General features: G+C 37.8%; 3 protein-coding genes and 1 pseudogene across 5 annotated transcripts; 3 read left to right on the forward strand and 1 right to left on the reverse strand.

Moving 5' to 3' along the window:
- Positions 1 to 24: 24 nt before the first annotated feature.
- Positions 25 to 6257, forward strand: LOC117636997 (pentatricopeptide repeat-containing protein At3g26540). Of its 3 annotated transcripts, XR_004587132.1 has the most exons (4): positions 25 to 216; positions 1600 to 4353; positions 4645 to 4745; positions 6146 to 6257. XR_004587132.1 is itself a non-coding variant. In XM_034371725.1 (2 exons), the coding sequence occupies exon 2, from the start codon at positions 1689 to 1691 to the stop codon at positions 3768 to 3770; it is 2082 nt and encodes a 693-aa protein (XP_034227616.1). In that variant the 5' UTR covers positions 25 to 216; positions 1600 to 1688; the 3' UTR covers positions 3771 to 4390. The 3 variants fall into 3 exon arrangements, 1 of the variants encoding a protein (XP_034227616.1); XR_004587133.1 differs by lacking the exons at positions 4645 to 4745; positions 6146 to 6257 and having other exon boundaries at positions 1600 to 4006; positions 4207 to 4390; XM_034371725.1 differs by lacking the exons at positions 4645 to 4745; positions 6146 to 6257 and having other exon boundaries at positions 1600 to 4390.
- Positions 4814 to 8160, forward strand: LOC117637001 (annotated as a pseudogene).
- Positions 8161 to 11764: 3604 nt separating this feature from the next.
- LOC117636999 (7-ethoxycoumarin O-deethylase-like) lies at positions 11765 to 13727 on the forward strand. Its single transcript, XM_034371726.1, has 3 exons — positions 11765 to 12321; positions 12481 to 12933; positions 13107 to 13727. Exons 1-3 carry the CDS (start codon positions 11824 to 11826, stop codon positions 13725 to 13727), a joined length of 1572 nt encoding a protein of 523 aa, XP_034227617.1. The 5' UTR covers positions 11765 to 11823.
- A 24-nt stretch (positions 13728 to 13751) lies between these two features.
- LOC117637000 (loganic acid O-methyltransferase-like) lies at positions 13752 to 16493 on the reverse strand. Its single transcript, XM_034371727.1, has 4 exons — positions 16322 to 16493; positions 14515 to 15171; positions 13873 to 14300; positions 13752 to 13782 (listed from the first exon to the last, which is right to left on the reverse strand). Exons 1-3 carry the CDS (start codon positions 16418 to 16420, stop codon positions 13959 to 13961), a joined length of 1098 nt encoding a protein of 365 aa, XP_034227618.1. The 5' UTR covers positions 16421 to 16493; the 3' UTR covers positions 13752 to 13782; positions 13873 to 13958.
- Positions 16494 to 20725: the final 4232 nt, after the last annotated feature.

The following is a 20725-nucleotide window of genomic DNA, read 5'->3' on the forward strand; positions in this document are numbered from 1 at the left end:
TCGCAGTCTTGAGTGGCAGAAGCTTGAAGCTCTCTTGCTCCCTCTCTCTCTCTACCTCTCTCTCCCCCTCTGTAGTCAGTAATTTTTAGGGCTGGGCGTCTGGGGACTGCCCTCGCCGTCTCCTCTGGTCTCTGCGACTCCATCAGTCGAATTCTCGACTTCACACGCCACAGCACAGACGCACAACATTGGCTTATCTCCAATCGCTGCAATCGGGTAATTTTTACCATTGGAATGGAGCTATTGAACTTTAAATGAAAAAGGGTGTATCTAATTGTTATATATATATAAAGGTATATCTAATTTGAGTTTCATGTCAATGTCTGCTTCTATATGGCTTCACATGTAGACTGATATAAGAATAAGAATGATTGGGATTTGGGGATTTGAGTACTTTTTGAATTCAAGCTTTCTGTTGAGTGATAAGTGCATCAGATTCGTACCTAGAAATTGTTACAACTTTCTATCCTCAATCTCAATATGTGTTTCTCAGCAGTTTGAATAAGAATGTTATTGCCCTTACTGTTATTGAATCTAAAAAATGAGTCGGTTGTATTTAGTTAGCTCAGTGATTAGATTGTTTAGGAGTGAAGAAGAAACATTTTCGGAAGAACTAGAAATGGGATGGCACAAGCAGTAGGTTGTTAATGAAGCACTCTCAAGCTATGAGCATGGTATGGGACACAAGATACTGATACATTGAATGGAAAAATGATAAAGAAGGCATGTCAGTACTCTAATACTACTAGGTTGCTTCAATATGGCTTCACATGTTATAACACTTATAATGTTCAACTAACGTGAGATAAGTGTAGGATGATCTTCAACAAGTTAAAAACTTGAGCTATATTTAAGTGCTTCAGTTAATCCGCTTCTCTTGTAAATTTTCACTAAAATTCAGTTTTGTTTGCATAAATAGTATTGTTTGTCTTCCACACCAAGAAAGTTGATAAATTTTTAGTTGTCTTGCTGACCAAGAAAACAAAAGATTGTCTTCTATATGCAAATATATTTTGAGTAATTCTTCCTTTTTTGTTGCCTTCTTTATACTTTTTCACGAGTTTCTTATTCTTCAGTTAAAACCTTCTTTTTGAACTATCAGTCAAACTAATGCCAGATTCATTTTGGTCTGTCAAGGAATTTATCAAATTGAACTCGCTTACTGACTTTATCTTCTACTTTGCAACCAAAACAGGGGAGAGAATTCATCTAAAGAAATCTGCCCTAGTTGGATAGGAATTGCTTTCTTTTCAGTATCAGTTCAATCATGTTGGAAATCAGGAAAAAAAAGAAGAAGAAGATAGAAAGGATAGGGTGGGAATTTTAATCTTAAATTCTTATGCCTCAAAATGGTTTGGTGGTCTTTTCTTGTTCCTATATATTTAAAACAATGCATGTTGACTCAATAGCTTGCTTAATTAATAGGAAAAATACGAAGAAAAAAAAATAAAAATAAAAAGCAACGAAAGTGACATCCAATGCAAAAGTTTCATGTCCAATTTTTGCACTTTGATTGCCTGCAAACTGTGAATGCATGTTAAATACGTGAGCTTGGCGATATGAACCTCACAACAATTTTTGCACTTTGGTTGTCTGCAGATTGTGAATGAATAGTTCTCTTGTAGCCTATATCCTCTTGCATTCTGCAGTGTGTGTTCTAATTCGCACAACATTACAACAACACATGCATGGGTGTGACTGCAGGCTCTGTGCTAAACCGTCTTCTTTGTGACAAAGGCCATCTAACCAAACCCTCAAATCCCACCACCGTCAAAGCCATCACCAGCAAAATCCTCACTTATCTTGACTCTGGTCATCTCCCGAAAGCTGTTTCAATCCTCTTTGCATCTCCATTTCCCTTCCAATTTTCTCTCTACGCCCATCTCTTCCAGCTCTGTTCCTCAAACCGCGCCATTCTCGAGGTCCGAAAGGTTGAGTCGCATTTGGTCACCTTCTCACCCATCCCGCCCATTTTTCTACTGAATCGTGCCATTGAGGCTTATGCGAAATGTGGGTCTTTGGGAGATGCGAGGGAGCTGTTCGAGGAAATGCCTCAAAGAGATGGTGGGTCTTGGAATGCATTGATAACAGCGTACTCACAAACTGGGAATCCTGAGGATGCCTTTGGCTTGTTCATAAAGATGAACCGGTCGGGTTTTTTGCCAAATGAGATTACATTTGCCAGTGTTCTTGGGTCGTGTGCTGCAGTTTTGGCGCTTTGGCTTTCGAGGCAAATTCATGCGGTTATTTTCAAGTATGGTTTCAATGGGAATGTGATTTTAGGGAGTTCACTTGTTGACATATATGGGAAATGTGGGGTTATGAGGGATGCCCGTGGAATATTTGATGAGATCCAGAATCCAAATGACATATCTTGGAATATAATTGTGAGGCGGTATCTCGAGATGGGTGAAGGAAAGGAGGCAATAATTATGTTTTTCCAGATGTTTGTGGCAGCTGTTAGGCCATTGAATTTCACCTTTTCTAATGCTCTTGTTGCTTGTTCGAGTATTACTGCACTTGAAGAGGGAATGCAGATTCATGGAGCTGCAATTAAAATGGGTTTCGAAAATGATGAGGTTGTTTTGAGCTCCCTTATCGATATGTACGCCAAGTGTGGGGAACTAGAGAATGCATGTGCAATTTTTGACCAGCCTAAGTCGAAAAATTTGATTTCTGGGACTTCAATTGTTTCAGGATATGCAATGAGTGGACAGACGTGGAAGGCAAGAGAGTTCTTCAATGAAATGCCTGAACGGAATGTGGTAACTTGGAATGCAATGTTGGCAGGATACACTCATTATTTCCAGTGGGAAGAGGCTTTGAATTTTATATTCCTGATGGTGAACACAACAAAAAATATAGACCAAGTCACCCTTGGGTTAATCCTCAAGGTGTGTGCTGGCCTTTCGGATGTTGAAATGGGAAAACAGGTTCATGGATTCATTTACCGACATGATTTCTGTTCCAATATCTTTGTTGGAAATGGCCTTCTTGACATGTATGGTAAATGTGGGTACTTGAAAAGTGCCAAAACAGTCTGGTTTCACCAAATTAGTCAGTGCCGGGATAGAATTTCTTGGAATACTTTGTTGAGTAGCTATGCTCGTCATGGCCGGAGTGAACTAGCTATGACAATATTTTGTGAGATGCAATTGGAGGAAACACCTGATGAATACACGTTTGCAATTCTCCTGGCAGCTTGTGCAAATATTTTTGCACTTGAGCAAGGAAAACAAATTCATGGTTTCATGATCAGAAATGGTTATACAATGGATAGTGTGGTCAGGGGGGCATTAGTTGACATGTATTCCAAGTGTCATTCTATTGAGTATGCTATCATGGTTTTCAAAGAGAGGGCTTCAAGAGATGTAATTCTATGGAACTCCATGATTTTGGGATGCTGTCACAACTATAAGGGGAGAGAAGTACTTAAATGTTTTGGTTTGATGGAGGATGAAGGTATTAAGCCAGATCATGTAACATTTCGAGGTGTTTTACATGCTTGTACATATGAAGGTTTTGTTGAGTTGGGCAGGCAGTATTTTGATTCGATGACCAATGAGTACGGTATTATACCTAGATTAGAGCACTATGAGTGCATGATTGAACTCTACAGCCAATGGGCGTACATGGATGAGCTTGAAAATTTTGTAAAGAATATGCCATTTGATCCTACAGTCCCAATGTTGACAAGAGTCCTTGATGCTTGTAGAAGACATGGCTGCTTGAGATTGGGACAATGGGCTGCTCAAAGACTTAATGAGTAATCCTTCTAGTTCATAAGAGTTTCAGATTATGGACAGAGCCAAGTAGTGATTGCCAGCGTTGCAGATTTGGAAGCTTAAACTACTACCTTGTCGTAAACGTTCTACATTGAATGAAATTTGTTTGACGTAATGGATGAAGGAGTACTCTAGAAAATTGAAGCAACAAAATTTGTTGGTCATGCAGAAATGATTATTTTTTCCTCAACGTGTTCCTACATCCACAACGACAACAGCAGGTAATAAATGCTGATGATAGCGATCGGGCGGACACCCTTTCCCCAACTCTGATGTGCCAATTTTCTGTGCTTGCAAGTTGGAAAGACACCGTTTTATTTGTCTTAGCAAATCAGGGTTCAGGATACACTGTTTTCATCTTATTGTTGTATATTCTTCTATTTAATTTTTCTACTTCAATAATTTTTTTAATATGATGCAGGAAGATGAAAAGGAGAATCGCAAAGGCTTTTCAAGCAGCCATATTCAAATAGTTTTCTTCAATTGAAGTACTGTTTTATCTATCTGTTGAAAATATTTTTCGATGAACATTTGTAAGGATACAAGTATAAACAACATTTGTTATGGGGTAAGCTGAAATGAACTCTTATTTCTGTTGCTTATTATTTCTGATGGTTTATTAGGGAAGTTTGCTTCCTCATATCCTCATAGGATTATGTAAAGCATTGAGAGTGACTGCTCATACTACATTTTTTTTTTTTTTTTTTTAATCTCATCTCATTTTGTCTCTAATAATAGTGGTTTATCATAATTGTGGGTGATGAGATCGAGATTAAGCTACAATAGAAAGATAGTTACTTGATGCACGTCAGTTGACCATGGTTAAATGATAAAATATTCCATTTCCGTTGAAAACTAGACTCAGCTTCATACACTCTTCTTGACTTGAGGTGCAGCAGAGAAGAGAAGCCATTACCAAGCAACCACAATGTTCAAAGGACCAACAAAGCAGATTTCCAGGTGATTATTTACAGTAGAGTTAATATTGTTGATATGCCTTGTAATTATCTTCATAAAAATGGGCTTCAATTCTATACAATCAATATATATATATATATATATATATATTGTGCTTAGATGAAAGAAGTTAGAATTATGAATTTGGATTTGAATTTGTACATGTGCATTGTATTAACCATAAAAAAGTTTAATATTTCTCAAATTTAATTAAGCAGATCCATGTTAAGGGTAAGTGTTGATCAGTCCACAACAATCCTAGTGCATGTATATGTGCTCAAGGGTAAGGTTATTTTCTTCATGCATATTGTACTGACATGTTTTCTAATATTCTAATTTGATCATCTAGCTTTTTGAATCTTCTGCTAAGTAGTGGAATCTTTCTCTTGCTAATGCTTGAAGGAATATAATAAGAGTTTTTGCATTTTTGGTCTAACAGTGTGGCAGTCATCCTATACTATCTAAGGGTTGCTTATCTTGCTGCTTGAGCTTATTATATTATTCACAAAATAGATAGTTGTTCTCTTGCTTTTCCATATTCAAAATTATAAGTCAAAGATTCCTGCTCCAATTCCTTGATGATAAGCTCTCTTGTCCCTTTCTCAGATTGTCATAAGTAATTTTAATGTTACAAAAATTATCTAAAAAACGCATTCTGCTTCTTTGATAGTAATGCTTGAGTAGGATATGGTTTCAAATTTCTTCAACTGGAATTCCATTATGACAGTGGGTATGTGCTGATTATGCTTGTCTAGTCATACCCTGTAATGGTGAACCATTTTATCCATAACTAAGTGCTATTGTAATCATACAGCAGACAAGTGATCCAAACAAGAGAAAAGAACTTTCAACAGATAAACTATATAAATAAGGAAAAGATAAGGTAATTAATCAGACCTAAAAAAGGAAAAGATAACACAATGACAACATGTGCAATTATAGTATTATACAAACAAGGAAAAGATAAGGTAAGAGAATAAGCCAAGAAAAGTACAGTAAATGACAAAGGGGTCTCAGAGCTGTGGACATGCAGGTTAGTGGTATGCAGTTCGATTCTCCACGGCACGTGTGTGAGAATACCTCCCTCCTCCCTTCTAACTGTGTGAAAAAAAGGTATTTTGGGGGCTTTTCAATCATTTGCCTTCTTCTTTTTTCCCCTTTTAATTAACCACAAAAGGTGGCGGGTCGGATTTTAAAGTCTTCGATCGAGAGAACGATTGATTTATAAATATACACACATGCACACTCCTAGAGACACAGAGCATGCAAACCATGGATTTCCTGCAGTGTACTTCCATATCATCAGCTGTTTCAACCTATTTGTTTTCCTTCCCTTTCTACATTATCATTGCATTGGCTACATCAATCGGTGCATATTTTTTCATCCATTTATGTGACCCTAGGAACTGGAAGGATTCTCCACCAGGACCTGTTGGATGGCCCATACTTGGGAGCCTTCCTCACCTCCTCAACAATCGCCTTCATGAGGACTTGTTTCATCTCTCTAGAATCCATGACCCACTCTTTAGCCTGAAACTAGGTTTAAAGCCACGGGTCCTGATACTGTCACCGAAGATGGCAAGGAAGACCCTTAAGCAGCAGGAGTATGTTTTCTCCAGTCGTACCATCATGGAGGCCATCCAGGTCATTACATATGATACGGCCTCTGTTGTATATATGCTCTCATGGCTAGTGCACGTTGGAGAGTAATTAGAAGAATCTTGATGGAACAGATCTTCTCTGCCAAGGCCTTTGAGGCTTTTGAACCAGTTCAAAAGCAACAGGTTTTGTTAATTTTTTCAGGTAAAAACATGAGTTCGTCTGTTAAAGAAAATGTTGATCAATGTACAACATATGTAAAGGGAAAAATGAGTAGTCTTAATTGTTTGTTTCACTTGCTTGTAGGTTCATGGGTTGCTCAAGCAGCACTACTTAGCTTCGATGATGAAAAATTCAGTGAACATTGCAGAGTTGGGCTTTGTGGCCTCAGGCAAGATTGTGAGTAAAATAGTATGCAGTAAAAACCTTTCTGATAACACAAAAAACAAAGGGAGAGAACTAAAACATACATTCTGGGAGTTAATGCAAATTCTTGGCTCTGTAAATGTTACTGATCTCATCCCAGTATTTAAGCCATTTGATCTTCAAGGCCTGAAACGGAGAATTTTGAAGATCTTTTGGAGATTATATGCGTTTTATGAAAACATTATCAAGGAGAGGTTGGAAGAAAGGAAAATCAAAATCGGCAATATTGGGAAGGAAAAATTGGACTTGTTAGATGTGTTATTGGATTATAGAAGTGACAGAGATGAGGAATTAAAAAGCTTATCGAGAAAGAACATTAAAGGCATGCTTGCGGTATATCTAGATATTAATCTCTGAACTTTGTACTTTCAGACTTTGTTTAAATATGCTCTCAATGTTGAAAGAGATTCCAAGTATCCCATACAGAAATTCTCAAAACATACACAGAATATAACGTGTACATCAGTTCAACAAACAAACCAATTCAGTCCAATTGAAACTAAGAACAAGTTTTGATTTTGTGTTTTTGCAGGAAATGTTCACAGGCACAGAGACTACATCAAGCACTTTTGAGTGGGGTATGGCAGAGATCCAAAGAAAACCTGATGCATACAAGAAAATAGTTATGGAGTTGGACCAAGTAGTTGGGAAGGATCGGTTTGTTGAAGAGAGTGACATTTCCAATCTACCCTACCTTCAAGCAGCAGTGAAAGAAGTTTTCTGGCTCCACCCTGCCGTCCCACTGCTCATTCCTCGTAGCACGAATGAGGCGTGTGAGGTTTCTGGTTACCATATTCCTAAGGGCTGCATAGTGTTGGTGAATGTTTTGGGGATGGCTAGGGATCCCAGTGTTTGGGAAGACCCTTGTGAGTCTAAACCCGAAAGGTTTCTTGGGTCAAGCATTGATGTGAAAGGCCATGAGTTTAACCTCATTCCTTTTGGGAGTGGGAAAAGATCTTGCATCGGATTGCCCCTTGTCCATCGCATGGGGCACTTTTACTTAGCAGCCCTGCTTCATGCTTTTGAATGGGAATTCCCTGCTGACATTTTGGACATTGTAGAAGAGAGAATGGGGCTTGCAATTCAAAAAGTAAGACTCTCATTGGCCTTCCTAAACCTAGATTGTCAGATTCTGTTTATCTCCACTGATCTCCTGTGCAAATATGTAATATTGGTAAGATGGAGTATGTCTCTACAATACTTCTATGCTAATGTAATTTAGAAATGTACTATGAGTAATAATAATGCAATTAGTTTCGCATGAACATAGACAAACTGCAAATGAGTTATCAGTTTCAGAGCTAACCTCAATTACTGCCAATAAACAAAGACAAATGCATAAAAGTTATGCAGTTGCTGATGCCTATATAATAGCCAATAACATTTGAATGCAGACATATAGCCAGCTGATTGTTGGAATACTTTGTTGGCCATCTCTACATGACCAAATTCAGCCGAACATAAAAGCTGGATGTTCAAATCAATTTGCTCTGCGTCTGAGAACAACAAGAAAAACAACTGCCTTCTTTGACTCAACCATGGAGTGCTGCTCTTCAAGTGTTTTACGATACAAGTCTAAGAGCTCGTCCACGATTTCGTCTCTGAATTGCTGCTTGAAGAGTCCCTCCAGGATAGCTCTGATTTGAGTAGGGGTGGTTGTGGTTCGGTAACCGCGAATTTTTGCCCAAACTGCAAACCGACCAACTATTTGCAGTATGGTGATTTTTGAAATCGCAAACCGACCGCAATTAGCGGTTTAAAACCGCAAGTTCTTTTTGTGTCATAAAAATCCAATCTTCCACATTGTAGGCCTAGTTTTGATGCTTCTTTTGAAGCCTTTGGAGTTCAAGCATACTTTAACCTAAAAATATAAATTCACAACCTCCTCAACTTCTCAAGCATTCACAACCTCAACTTCTCAAGCATATATAAATTCCAACCTCCTCAACTTCTCAAGCATTCCAATTCCAAATCCTTTAAAGTTACGAACCAAAAGGAAAATGCAATACAAAATAAATTAAAGTTACAACCCAAAGGAAAATCCAATTCAAAGTTAATTAAAGTTACAAACTAAAAGGAAAATGCAATGCACCAATGTTAAAAACTCAAGTGTTGGTGGTGGTGAGTAGATTTGAAGGACCCCGTTGTGTTGTTTGAGCATCAATGCTATCTACAAATAAAACAACATAAGTTTAGTACATTTTATTATAAAAAGAAGCATAAATAACATAAGCATAAATAAACTAATTACTTACAAGATAAGTCGTTTTTTTTATACAACGGCTACGATTAAACAATAAAATGCAATTTTTTTTTTAAAAAAATATAGTCGCGGTTTGCGGTAACCGCAAGTTGTGAAAATCAAATACTACAACCGCAACCGCAAATGCAGTTCTGTTTCCCGTGATTGAGGTTCCATTGCGGTTAAATGTCGGTTGGTTTTTGCGATTTTTTGATTTTTCGGTTTAAAATGCCACCCCTAGATTTGAGATGCAAGTAGTTGAGGACTTTTATAGACTGTCATGTGCGTAGAAATGATCCAAATTTTCCCCAAAGGCCTGTAAAAATGGCCCAATCCGATGGGCTAGCCAAAGCTGGACCCTACTTTTTGGACTATGAACTAGCCCAGCCGGGTACTATGAGTGGACTTAGCTCAGCCCGTTGTGTAATTGGTAGAGCCTAGGCCACGATTTCTAGGCCGATGGGCACCCCGGCCCTGCCTGATATATAAGTTAATAAATAATATTTTTATAAACTAAACTAATATTAATTATGCATGTATTTAATTAAAAATTTTGAAATAAAATAATTAGTCATTAAATATTAACATTGATTATCATTGCATTTAATATTTTTATAAAAATAAACTAGTATTAATGATCACTGCATTTAATTAATTCAGTATAATTGCATTTAATTAATTATAATTGTTTTTTTTATTATAGAAAAAATGATAGTAATTATTGATGAAACATATCATTGTACACAGTCTCGATCTCTTGGACCATAGGAGTCCAAGAGATTGTGGTCACCTATCGTTGGATATTAATCTAATGATTCAAAAAAGTTTCTTAAAAGGAGTGCAAGAATGAGTGAACCGTTGAATTTATATCCAATGGTGAAGGACCAAAAATCTCTTGGACCCTTGTAGTCCAAGAGATTAGGACTGTCATTGTACAAAGCTACAAAAGAGCCAAAATGGGTACATATCTAGTGCCCAAACACAACAACATGTTGATTTGATTCGAAGAGAATTATACCTAAACCAACAACTACTCAACCCCCTAATTCAGCATCTCAAAGGACTTGTGCTCCGATTTACAATACATCTCTATCATGTAATGGCATAAATGACAGATTTGAGTTGTAGCCGAAAACTAGAATACAAAACACAGCAAACTCCAAAAGAGTTCCTGAGAATTAAAATAAAAAGTACAGCAAACTCTTAATGAATAATAGACTTTAAAAAAAAGAAAAAAAAAAGAAAAAGAAACAGGAACACCGCTCCACATTCATAACGCCAAAGAAATCCATAAAGCCATACTGGCTAACCCTTAGTGCAGCACAGGCTAAACTTTAACCCACACAAACTGGTAACGTTCATTATTGTAACTCCAAACATTAAACTGGAGCCAAAACTCTAAATATGTGGGCCAAAAGCGGCAATTAAATCATGGCGATAATAGTGTTTCACGTTGTTTGCTTCCACATCACATACGAACCAGCATAACAACCATTACTACCTCTACTGATGTCGATGCCGCCACTTCCGTCGGGATAGATAGCACCATCGGTAAATCTTATTATAGTCAAGTTTCGGATGTGAAACTTATATTCTTTAACAAAAACGTCAAATATAAGACACAAATTAATATGATAGGTTCTTATTTGTTGTAAATAAATAAGGTATACAAATTACAACGAGACTAGGCAAAAAGTAATCGAAATATTGTCACATCGGTTGGTCTCCGAAAATTAATGTATAGTATATGACTCTATTTGAATATACCTCACATAATTAACCTCAAGATGTCGAAACCTCACCAGCTCTATAGCACTACTAGCTTGAGGCTTGACACATATTAAGCTCGACTAGCTTTTTATATGCGCTTTATTGTCTTCTTATTACGTATGTTAAGTTGGCATTAATTAAATAATCAACTTATTAATAATCCTTGAAAATATTTTATTCTATACTTAGTTTGATTTGGTACCAATTCCTTGAAATTTGCTTTCAATTTCAGGCTTGCTTTTCTCTGTATTTTTTGCTCCATCTGAAACCCAAACTCATTTTTATCATCGAGTATGGGGGTAAGGCGATAGGTGCTCCATCTGAATCCAAAAAGTGTCACTCTTTTTCTTTTGGGTCGTGAAACTTATGGCTATAGAATCAATATAATTCTGAAAGCATGCAACTTATGGCTATATAATCAAATATTAAACAATAAGTAAATGACTATGGTCATTGAGGAAAAGATGTGCATGCTCTACAGCCTGTAGTTGCTTGCTTTGTCGAATCATGCTAAAGAATTATTTGTGTTGTTAAACTTTTGTACTTGAGATTTAATATTCTCAAGTGCTTCATACTCAGCTTCATCCTCTTGCTTGAGCTGTTCAGTAAATTAGATAGATGTTCTCTTGCCTTTTCGTATTCATAATTATAAGCTAAAACTTTCTTAAGGCTTATAATTAGTTGTCGACTAGTAATGCTTGAGTACGATATTTTATAATAGAATTTCTAATTTGTTTAAACTGGAAAAAAGAAATGTTATGCCACTATCTAGTGGCGAACCACTTTATGCACAACTTAAGTGCTATTGTAATGACACATAACGAGAAAAATCAACAGATCTAGAAAAACTAAGAAGGCAATTATACAAGTAAGGAAAGATAAGGTAAGGGAATGACAACTTGCAATTATAGTATTATACAAACAGGGAATGGTAATGAAAGAGAAGATAAGTACACACAGGTGACAGGAGTGGAATGTGAGGAGAGTGATTGATTTATAAATACACACAGGAACACAGCCAGAGATACACACAGCATTCAAACCATGGATTTCCTGCAGCTTACTTCCATATCATCAGCTTTTTCAACCTTCCCTCTCTACATTATCATTGCATTGGCTACATCAATCGGTGCATATTTTTTCATCCATTTCCAGGACTCTAAGAACTGGAAGGATTCTCCACCAGGACCTGTGGGATGGCCCATATTAGGGAGCCTTCCTCACTTCCTCAACAATCGCCTTCATGAGGACTTGTTTCATCTGTCCAGAATCCATGGCCCGCTCTTTAGCCTGAAACTAGGTTTAAAGCCGGTTGTTGTGATATCATCGCCGGAGATGGCATGTAAGACCCTCAAGCAGCAGGAGGCTGTTTTCTCCAGTCGTACCGTCACCGAGGCCATCCGAGTCATTACATATGATACCGCTTCCATTGTCTATGCTCCCATGGATAGTGCACGATGGAGAGTAATTAGAAAAATATTGATGGAAAAGCTCTTCTCTGCCAAGGCCTTTGAGGCTTTTGAACCACTTCGCAAGCAACAGGTTTGTTAATTTGTTAAATGCATATATATAACATCAGTAATGTTATTATTTTAATTAACCTAAAATTACATATGTGCACGTAAATAAAATGTTGATAAAAAGATGTTGTTTATGTACAGAGAAATATGAACAGTCTTAATTGTTTCATTTGTTCGTTAGGTTCATGGGTTGCTCAAGGAGCTCCACTCAACTTCAATGTCGAGGAATTCGGTTAACATTGCAGAGTGGGCCTTCGTGGCCTCAGGTAACATTGTGAGCAACACAGTATGCAGTAGGAACCTTTTTGAGAACACAAAAAAGGAAGGGAGAGAGCTAAAACATACATTCTGGCAGTTAATGGAAATTCTTGGCTCTGTAAACGTTGCTGATCTCATCCCAGTATTCAAGCCATTTGATCCTCAAGGCCTGAAACGGAGAATATTGAAAATCTTTTGGAGATTAGATGCGTTTTATGAAAATATCATCAAGGAGAGGTTGGAAGAAAGAAAAATCGGAATCGGCAATATTGGGAAGGAAAATTTGGACTTATTAGATGTGTTATTGGATTATAGAAGTGACAGAGACGATGAATTAAAAAGCTTATCCAGAAAGAACATCAAGGGCATGCTTGCGGTAAGTTATCTAGATATTAATGTCTAAACTTTGTTGGAAGAGATTCCAAGTTCGAATCCCCCATACAGTAAATTCTCAAAACATACACCCAATATAACATGTAGATCAACAAACAAACCATAATTGAGTCCAATTAAACCTAAGAACGACGTTTTTATTTTGGGTTTTTGCAGGAAATGTTTGTCGCAGGCACAGAGACTACCTCAAGCACTTTTGAGTGGGGAATGGCAGAGATCCTACGAAAACCTGATGCATACAAGAAAATAGTTATGGAGTTGGACCAAGTAGTTGGGAAGGATCGGTTTGTTGAAGAGAGTGACATCTCCAATCTACCCTACCTTCAAGCAGCAGTAAAAGAAGTTTTCCGGCTCCACCCTGCCGTTCCACTGCTCGTTCCTCGTAGCACGAATGAGGCGTGTGAGGTTTCCGGTTACCATATTCCTAAGGGCTGCATTGTGTTGGTGAATGTTTGGGGGATGGCTAGGGATCCCAGTGTTTGGGAAGACCCCTGTGAGTTTAAACCCGAAAGGTTTCTTGGGTCAAGCATTGATGTGAAAGGACATGATTTTAACCTCATTCCTTTTGGGAGTGGGAAAAGGTCTTGCATCGGATTGCCCCTTGGCCATCGCATGGTGCACTTTTACTTAGCAGCACTGCTTCATGCTTTTGAGTGGGAATGCCCTGCTGAGATTCTGGACAATGTAGAAGAGAGAGTGGGGCTTACAATTCGAAAAGGAAAGACTCTCATTGGCATTCCTAAACCTAGATTGTCAAATTCTGTTTACCTGCAGTGATCTCTTGTGTAATTTATAATTATAAGTTCTTTGTTCACTTGAACACGGAGACAAACTGCAAAATAAGGAATGAGTTTCCAGAGTTAATCTCAATTACTGCCAATAAACAAAGACAAACACATAAAAGTTGTTATTTGAATCTTACTTATAGCCAGCTGATTATTCGAATACTTTGTTGGCCATCTCTACATGACCAAAACAGACTGAACTATTAAAAGCTGGATGTTCAAATCAATTTGCTAAGCGTCTAAGAACAACAAGAAAAACAACTGCCTTCCCTGACTCAACCATGGACTGCTGCTCTTCAAGTTTTTTACCATACAATTCAAAGAGCTCGTCCAAGATTTCGTCTCCGAATTGCTGCTTGAAGAGTCCCTCCAAGCTAGCTCTGATTTGAGACGCAAGTAATTGAGGACTTTTATAGACAGTGTCATGAGCAAAGAAATGATCCAAATTTTCCCTTCTCTCTATGCTGAAGCATCCATTTTGTTCCACAGCATTTTCAAGTTCTTTGGAAGACATCAAATAATTAGGTATGTTAAATGAATCTACTTTCTCTTCATCAACAACTCCCTGCATGCAAAAAGTGAAAACACACATAAAATCTGCTAAAGGATGTCTTGAGCAAAACAATACAAAGCAACAATATATAACAATTGTAAAATCAAATATAATTACATCTTACTTCACTATTTTAAAACCATACAAATAAGAGAAAATAGAGCAACTCTCCCCAGGAAAAATCACTATTTAAAAAAGAATGAAAATAATAGAACCAATTGCTTACCTTCCTAGCCAAGTCCATGAGGCAAGATCCTAAGATTTGATAGATCACGTTTGGCAGAGTATGAGAATGGGGGGTACCATCTGGGCGGCCAGGAATGAAAAATACCATGAGTCCTCCACTCACAATCTCTTGAGCCCTGGCATGCAGGAAGCGCTCCATGTCCTCAGCGTTCTGTGCTTCATAAGCACTCACTACTTCATCTGAGGCATCTGAGTAAAAGATTCGCCCTGTATTCCACGCAGGACCGTTCCTATCCATTACCGCTTTTGGAACTTGAGACATCCATGGAATGGCAAAAGCAGAGTGAAAAAGGTTAATGGAAGCATTAGGAAATAGCCTGCCATAGAAGGAACCTGGTACACCCGCGGCATAGTATTGCCTGTTGCTTGGGAGGGATCTGAAGAGCTTGTTAAAATCATTTGCAGTAATGTCATTAAAGAAAACTTGAAATTCAAGGGTTTGGGAATTCAGCCCTTGGCTTTTATACTTCAACTGCACAGCGTCAATTATGTTCTCAGCAGAAAAAAATGAATTGGGCCCAACAGCGCAACCCAAATCTGCAATGCGAAAGGTCTTGGAAGATAACAAGATTTCCGTGCCAAGCTTTTCTTCAATTGCCTTGCTTATAAATTCTTTGGCAGCAGCCACAGCTCCTCTCTGCATAAGAAGAAATGTTCATGTTATATTTAATTGAATCCAGAGGGGATTCAAAATCTTTAATTTTGATTTCTCTACTACACACCTATATCTTTTTTTTTATTTTTTTTTATTTTAATACAAGCTATATACTGGGGAGCAGGGAATCGAAACTAGGACACCTAGGACACATGGGTAAATGCTCGTTCACCACACAATAGCGGATCCAGGAATTTTATAGGGGTAGGGTAATTTTTATTTTTTATTTTTAGGGGAGATATATTATAAGTCTTTTTTCTCTTGAAACAAAAATGTGAATAAAATTTTATAAATCAAACAAAGTCATATTACAAGCAAATATAACACAAAGAAGTACAAAATATAAATAAATACCAAATCAAACACATTGTCCAACATGAAGCAATGCAAGAAATGATATCAGGTCTATTTGCCGGTCTATTATCATTATGTGATGATTAGAATAGCTCATCAAACACATTGTCCAACATCTTTGCTCTTTGTTGGTGTATCCCAATATTAGTACGATTAGAATAGCTCAAGGTAGAGCCCTAGCATGAGTTCTGCTTCTAATCAAATTTATATAGGTTTGGATTGATGTTTATTATTTTCTATATGTTTCAAGAGTGGGCTTATTTTAAATAGAGGACTGAGCTATTATTTACTTTACTTAGATTGGGCTATTATTAGTTTATTAGAAAAAGAAAAACAATGCATGTATGGGCTATATTTATTTGATGTTGTGGGCTAATATTTATTGGAGTAGGAATAAGCCTATAAAATTTATACCATGTTCAATATTTTATAATTGTTTCCCTAAGCTGGAGCCACTCCAGCCTAGGCTTAGATCCATCCTTGTAACCACATGAGCTACAAACTCCTTTGCTACACGCACCTATATCTTTAATTTGCCTATATCTAACACAAAAAATTATTATTATCTTCATAGGTAAAAAACTGAAAAACAATGTTTATATGTTTAGCGATCACTAATTACTAATTCTAAAGAGAATAAAATAAGATGAAATCATTACTGCAGCACCCAAATCGGTTCTTTCTTATATATGCATGGCTCCTAAAATTAAAACATTCTTATAAGTTACTAGCCAAGTAAATCAGAAGCTTGTACATAGTAGCTAGAGAAGAAACTAACCTGGTAAACAGAGTTGACGGCATAGCTGCTGGGTCCATCTCCACCTCTCACTGGATAAGCTGCACAGAGTTGATCACTGGTTTCCTCTGCTCTTGCCATGTCTATTTCTCTCCCTATCAGTCTGTTGGGGTGTGGAGGTTTTTTTTCTTAATTTATGTCTAACTACTGAGGAAGTGCTAGGCGACGATAATCAATGGCAGACGTCGAAGAATGTGATATGTCATGAACTGTGTTGAGAATGCTCTAGACTTGTTATCAAATGAGCAGATTAGGATGTATAAATACGTCTAATATGTGGTTGGTTAGTCTGAATGCAATATCATATGGAGAAAAATGCATTGATTATATTCAAATGGTTTAGTTTAGGTTCATGTATTACCATTCATTGTGGTTGCTAGGGATGATAATAGGGCGAGACGGGATCGAATTTGCCTTCCCATTTCCATTCTTACAACAAATTTCTATTTTTATCTCGGCCCCATCCCCTATGGAGAGTTTCCAAATGAGCAGATTAGGATGTATAAAATTTCTTTTTTTTTTAAAGGTATTTGGGTGGATTGTGGGTTGTGCGTTTTTTCGTTTTGTGCCCCTTGGGTGTGGCAGTTCATCCCCTCAACTTGTCCCAGTGATGTCGTCTCAGGCGTTAGTGGCTAGGCTGAGTTTTGTTTAGGGTTTGTTTGCTATCATGGCGTTGGTTTGGGCTTGTGTTGGTTTAATGCCTGTTGGGCTTTAAGCTTGTTGCTGTTTCTTTTGCATTTTATTTAGGCCTCTGGCCTTTTTGCTTTGTTGTTGGGCTCAGTTGGTTGGGTCTCACTTTTTTATTTTATTTTATTATTTTAGAAAAAGTGATAGTAATTATTGTTGAAACATATCATAGTACAAAGCCACAAAAGAGTTAAATGGATACAACATCTCTAGTGACCAAACACAACAACATGTTGATTTGATTTGGAGATAATTATGCCTAAACCAACAAATACTCAACCCCCTGATTCAGCATCTCGAAGTACTCGTACTCAGACTAACAATACATCTCCATTGTGCAATGGCAGAAACAACAGATTTGTATTGCAGCCGAAAACTAGAATACAAAACACAGCAAACTCATAAAGAGTTCCTAAGAATTAAAATAAAAAGTACAGCAAACTCCTAATGGGTAATATACTTCAAACAAGAAATAGGAACATCAATCCACATCCTCTCCGGCAACCAAAGAATTCCATAAATGCCATACCGGCTAAACCCCACCCCACAAAAACCGATAACTTTCATTATTGTAACTCCAAACACTGAACTGGAGCCAAAAATCCTATATATGTAAGCCAAAAGTGGTAACTAAATCAATGGTGTTTCCCGATGTCTGCTTCCACATCACATGCGAACCCACATAGCAACTATTACTACCTCTATCGATGTCGATGCCGCCCCCTCTAGCGAGATAGATAGCACTACCAGTAACTCTTTTATAGCCAAGCAAAAAAAAAAAAAAAAACAAACCAAAAAAACCTACAACCAAAAACAAGAAAAACAAAAAACAAAAAATAAAACCAAGATCCACGGGAAAGGAAAGAGAAGGAAACAAGAGAAGAAGAAAAAAGGAGGATACAAAAAGAGAGAAGGGTTGAGAGGGAAGAGAGAGGAGGAAGATAGGGGCGAGATAGGGGTTAGGGTGGGGGGCTAGGGTTTTTCGGCTTTTTTTCCCTAAAGAATCTATCCTCTGATTCTATTCATCAACAAATGAAGCGATAAAGTTCAAATCTTATATAACAACTCCCATAATAAACACGATAACCTCTCCTTCCATTGCTTGTGTTTCCAGATCACTCATTACGACATCAAGACACCTCTTACGTTCTATGTGCGAAAGGTCGGTAGTGCATTGAGTAGCACCATAAAGCACTTCATCACCCGTAAGTTTCAAATGCCCTGAGACAAAAAAGGTCCGATAAGAGTAGATTGCAAACACAATCAGTTTAAAAGTTATGGGACATTCATATTAAACAACAATGGAGCATGAACCAATTCCGTATTCCACACAAAAATCCCATTATCATTGTCGCTTCTACCTAAGAATTTTTTGCTTGAGTATTTTAAGAAGCAATTATTTTACCAAATTATAGCTCCTGATTGTTGAGGGCAGCATGTTCTAAGTTCTAACCTGTTGACTTGCTTTAGGGATGCAGCTTATGCATGATATGCGGTGACGTTCTGCTACGACGAATCCCCAACACTTGGCGAGCCCATATAAAGTTTGATTCTGTTCTTCTCTGCCTTTGAATACAATTGCATTTCTTGTAGGAGGAATTGCATCAAGAAATTTTTTTCGTTATTGCCTCAAAGTTGTCCTCATACGCTTCCTTGTTTGGAAATTCTATCTCCCCAAAACATTTATGTCCTTAATAACAATGTCTAACTTGAGCTTGGACGAGAGACTAAAAAGATAAGAGACTTAGAAGGATTGATAGTTTTAAGAAAAACATGTTCAATTAATAGGATAGAACTTGAATACAACTTTTGTAAAACAAATGCATATAAGAAACTTGAAATTATAATAGGAATGCATAGTTTATATCATATTTATAGTAGCCTTAATCTTAGTAGTATTGACATTTATATATAGTAGCCTCTGGTTCGGGAGGGGGATTCCGTCCCCTCATGCGGGACGACTGTCTAGTCCCCCTAAGGAAACCACCACGTTTAGGGCCCATATTCAAACTGTCACAAGAAACAAGTGTTCAGTAACACTAGAAAGCATGATTGTAGAGTCTACAGGAAGTGAAACCTAATGCTCTGATACCAAGTTGACAGGACCCGAGCCTAATTCTACTTTGGAATTCGAGTCGGACCCTGTGCGTGTCCGACACCTGGCAGATGTCGGGCACAAAAGACCTTTTTACCCTTCCAGTTACAATTACGATTTAAAACTTCCCTGAACTCCTACCGAAAATTCGACAGAGTCTCCCCTGTAATTTGTCCAAACCCAAAAATTTTCACCTGTGAAACAAGCAAATATATTTACACCAACTGCCAGAATAAGTAAATAAAACATCCACCAGTTCTGGTTCTCAACTCTAACTAGATATCAGAGCAGTTACTAATATTTACAAGAATTTAAGTGTTTTACAACAAAATCTTGTAGGTGGGGCGGGAGCTGGGAGAAGGCCCGGTGGCGGATTCCTGTGCACGTCTACTGCCTGGGGGTGCAAAACATTTGAAAGTGTGAGTGGACAAAAATAGAGTTCTCGAAACAATTTATGAACATAATAACCCCCACTGTAACTAGACTTTTTCCTATTCATTAAATTCATACTAAAAATCAAAGCATTTTCATAAATATATATATATATATATGCCGATGTAAAACATGCTCAATGGCGAGGGAACTCGCATAAAATTACTGAAATCAATATATGCATAAAAGCACTGAAATCCCTTTAAAACTACCACATAGGTGTACCCATGTAATTCTGTCAATTCCCCTGGCAGGTCTCTGCGATACACAGTCTATCCGAGCCACAAACTGGCAGGATTCAGGGGACCGCAGTCAGCCTGATCCGCTGGCAGGTCTCGGTGACACAAAGTCAACCCGAGCCGCAGCTGGCAGGATTCAGAGGACCGTAGTCAGCCTGATCCGTAATCCTAGCAGGTCTCGGTGACACCAAGTCAATTCGAGCAGCAAATCCTGGCAGGTCTCGGGACACCAAGTCAATCCGAGCCGCAAATCCTGGCACTCGCGGTCCGAGCGTCCCCAAAACTCGTGAGGCAAATGTCAAGTGCACTGACAAAACTGAGGGTAAACTGGATGTCCGTAAGCATCAACATAACTGAGGGTAATAACCATAGTTGGGTACATGGTGGTTTAAAATAAAATATTTTAGAAAAGTCTAATAATTAACAGTATTTTGGCAAATCTAAAACTAAGCTGCTATTTCCTCTGACATAAATCTCAAACTCTGCTTTTTATATCACTTTAGCATAATCAATTAAGCAGTATATAAATAAGACATTTAACTTTACAAACATGCTAGGAATAATCACCCTGAATAAAACTTATTCAAGATCAAATAATGAAATTCATTTATATAAAATTATTTCTAAAAGAAAAGTCTACTCACTTCTGGTCCGAGCTAGCTGGACCTCTTGAAGGTCCCTCCTACGGGTCGGTTTGGCCTCGGGTGCCTGATTAACCATGAATATTAAATTAATAAAACTGCTCAATAAAAGTATTAAATTAAAACCCTGACCCCCGGCTCCTAGAATTGCGTGTCCACGACCTCCAATGGCCGATCAGGGATTCCCTAAAGGTTCCTCGCAGAGACATACCCATATCCTGCTAGTTTGGCCCAAATTGGACGGTCGGATTGGCCACAATCGCGTAATCGCTTAAATTCCAAACCCTAGCCC

Source organism: Prunus dulcis, chromosome 8 (assembly GCF_902201215.1).
Source record: "Prunus dulcis chromosome 8, ALMONDv2, whole genome shotgun sequence".
Taxonomy (NCBI): Eukaryota; Viridiplantae; Streptophyta; class Magnoliopsida; order Rosales; family Rosaceae; genus Prunus; species Prunus dulcis.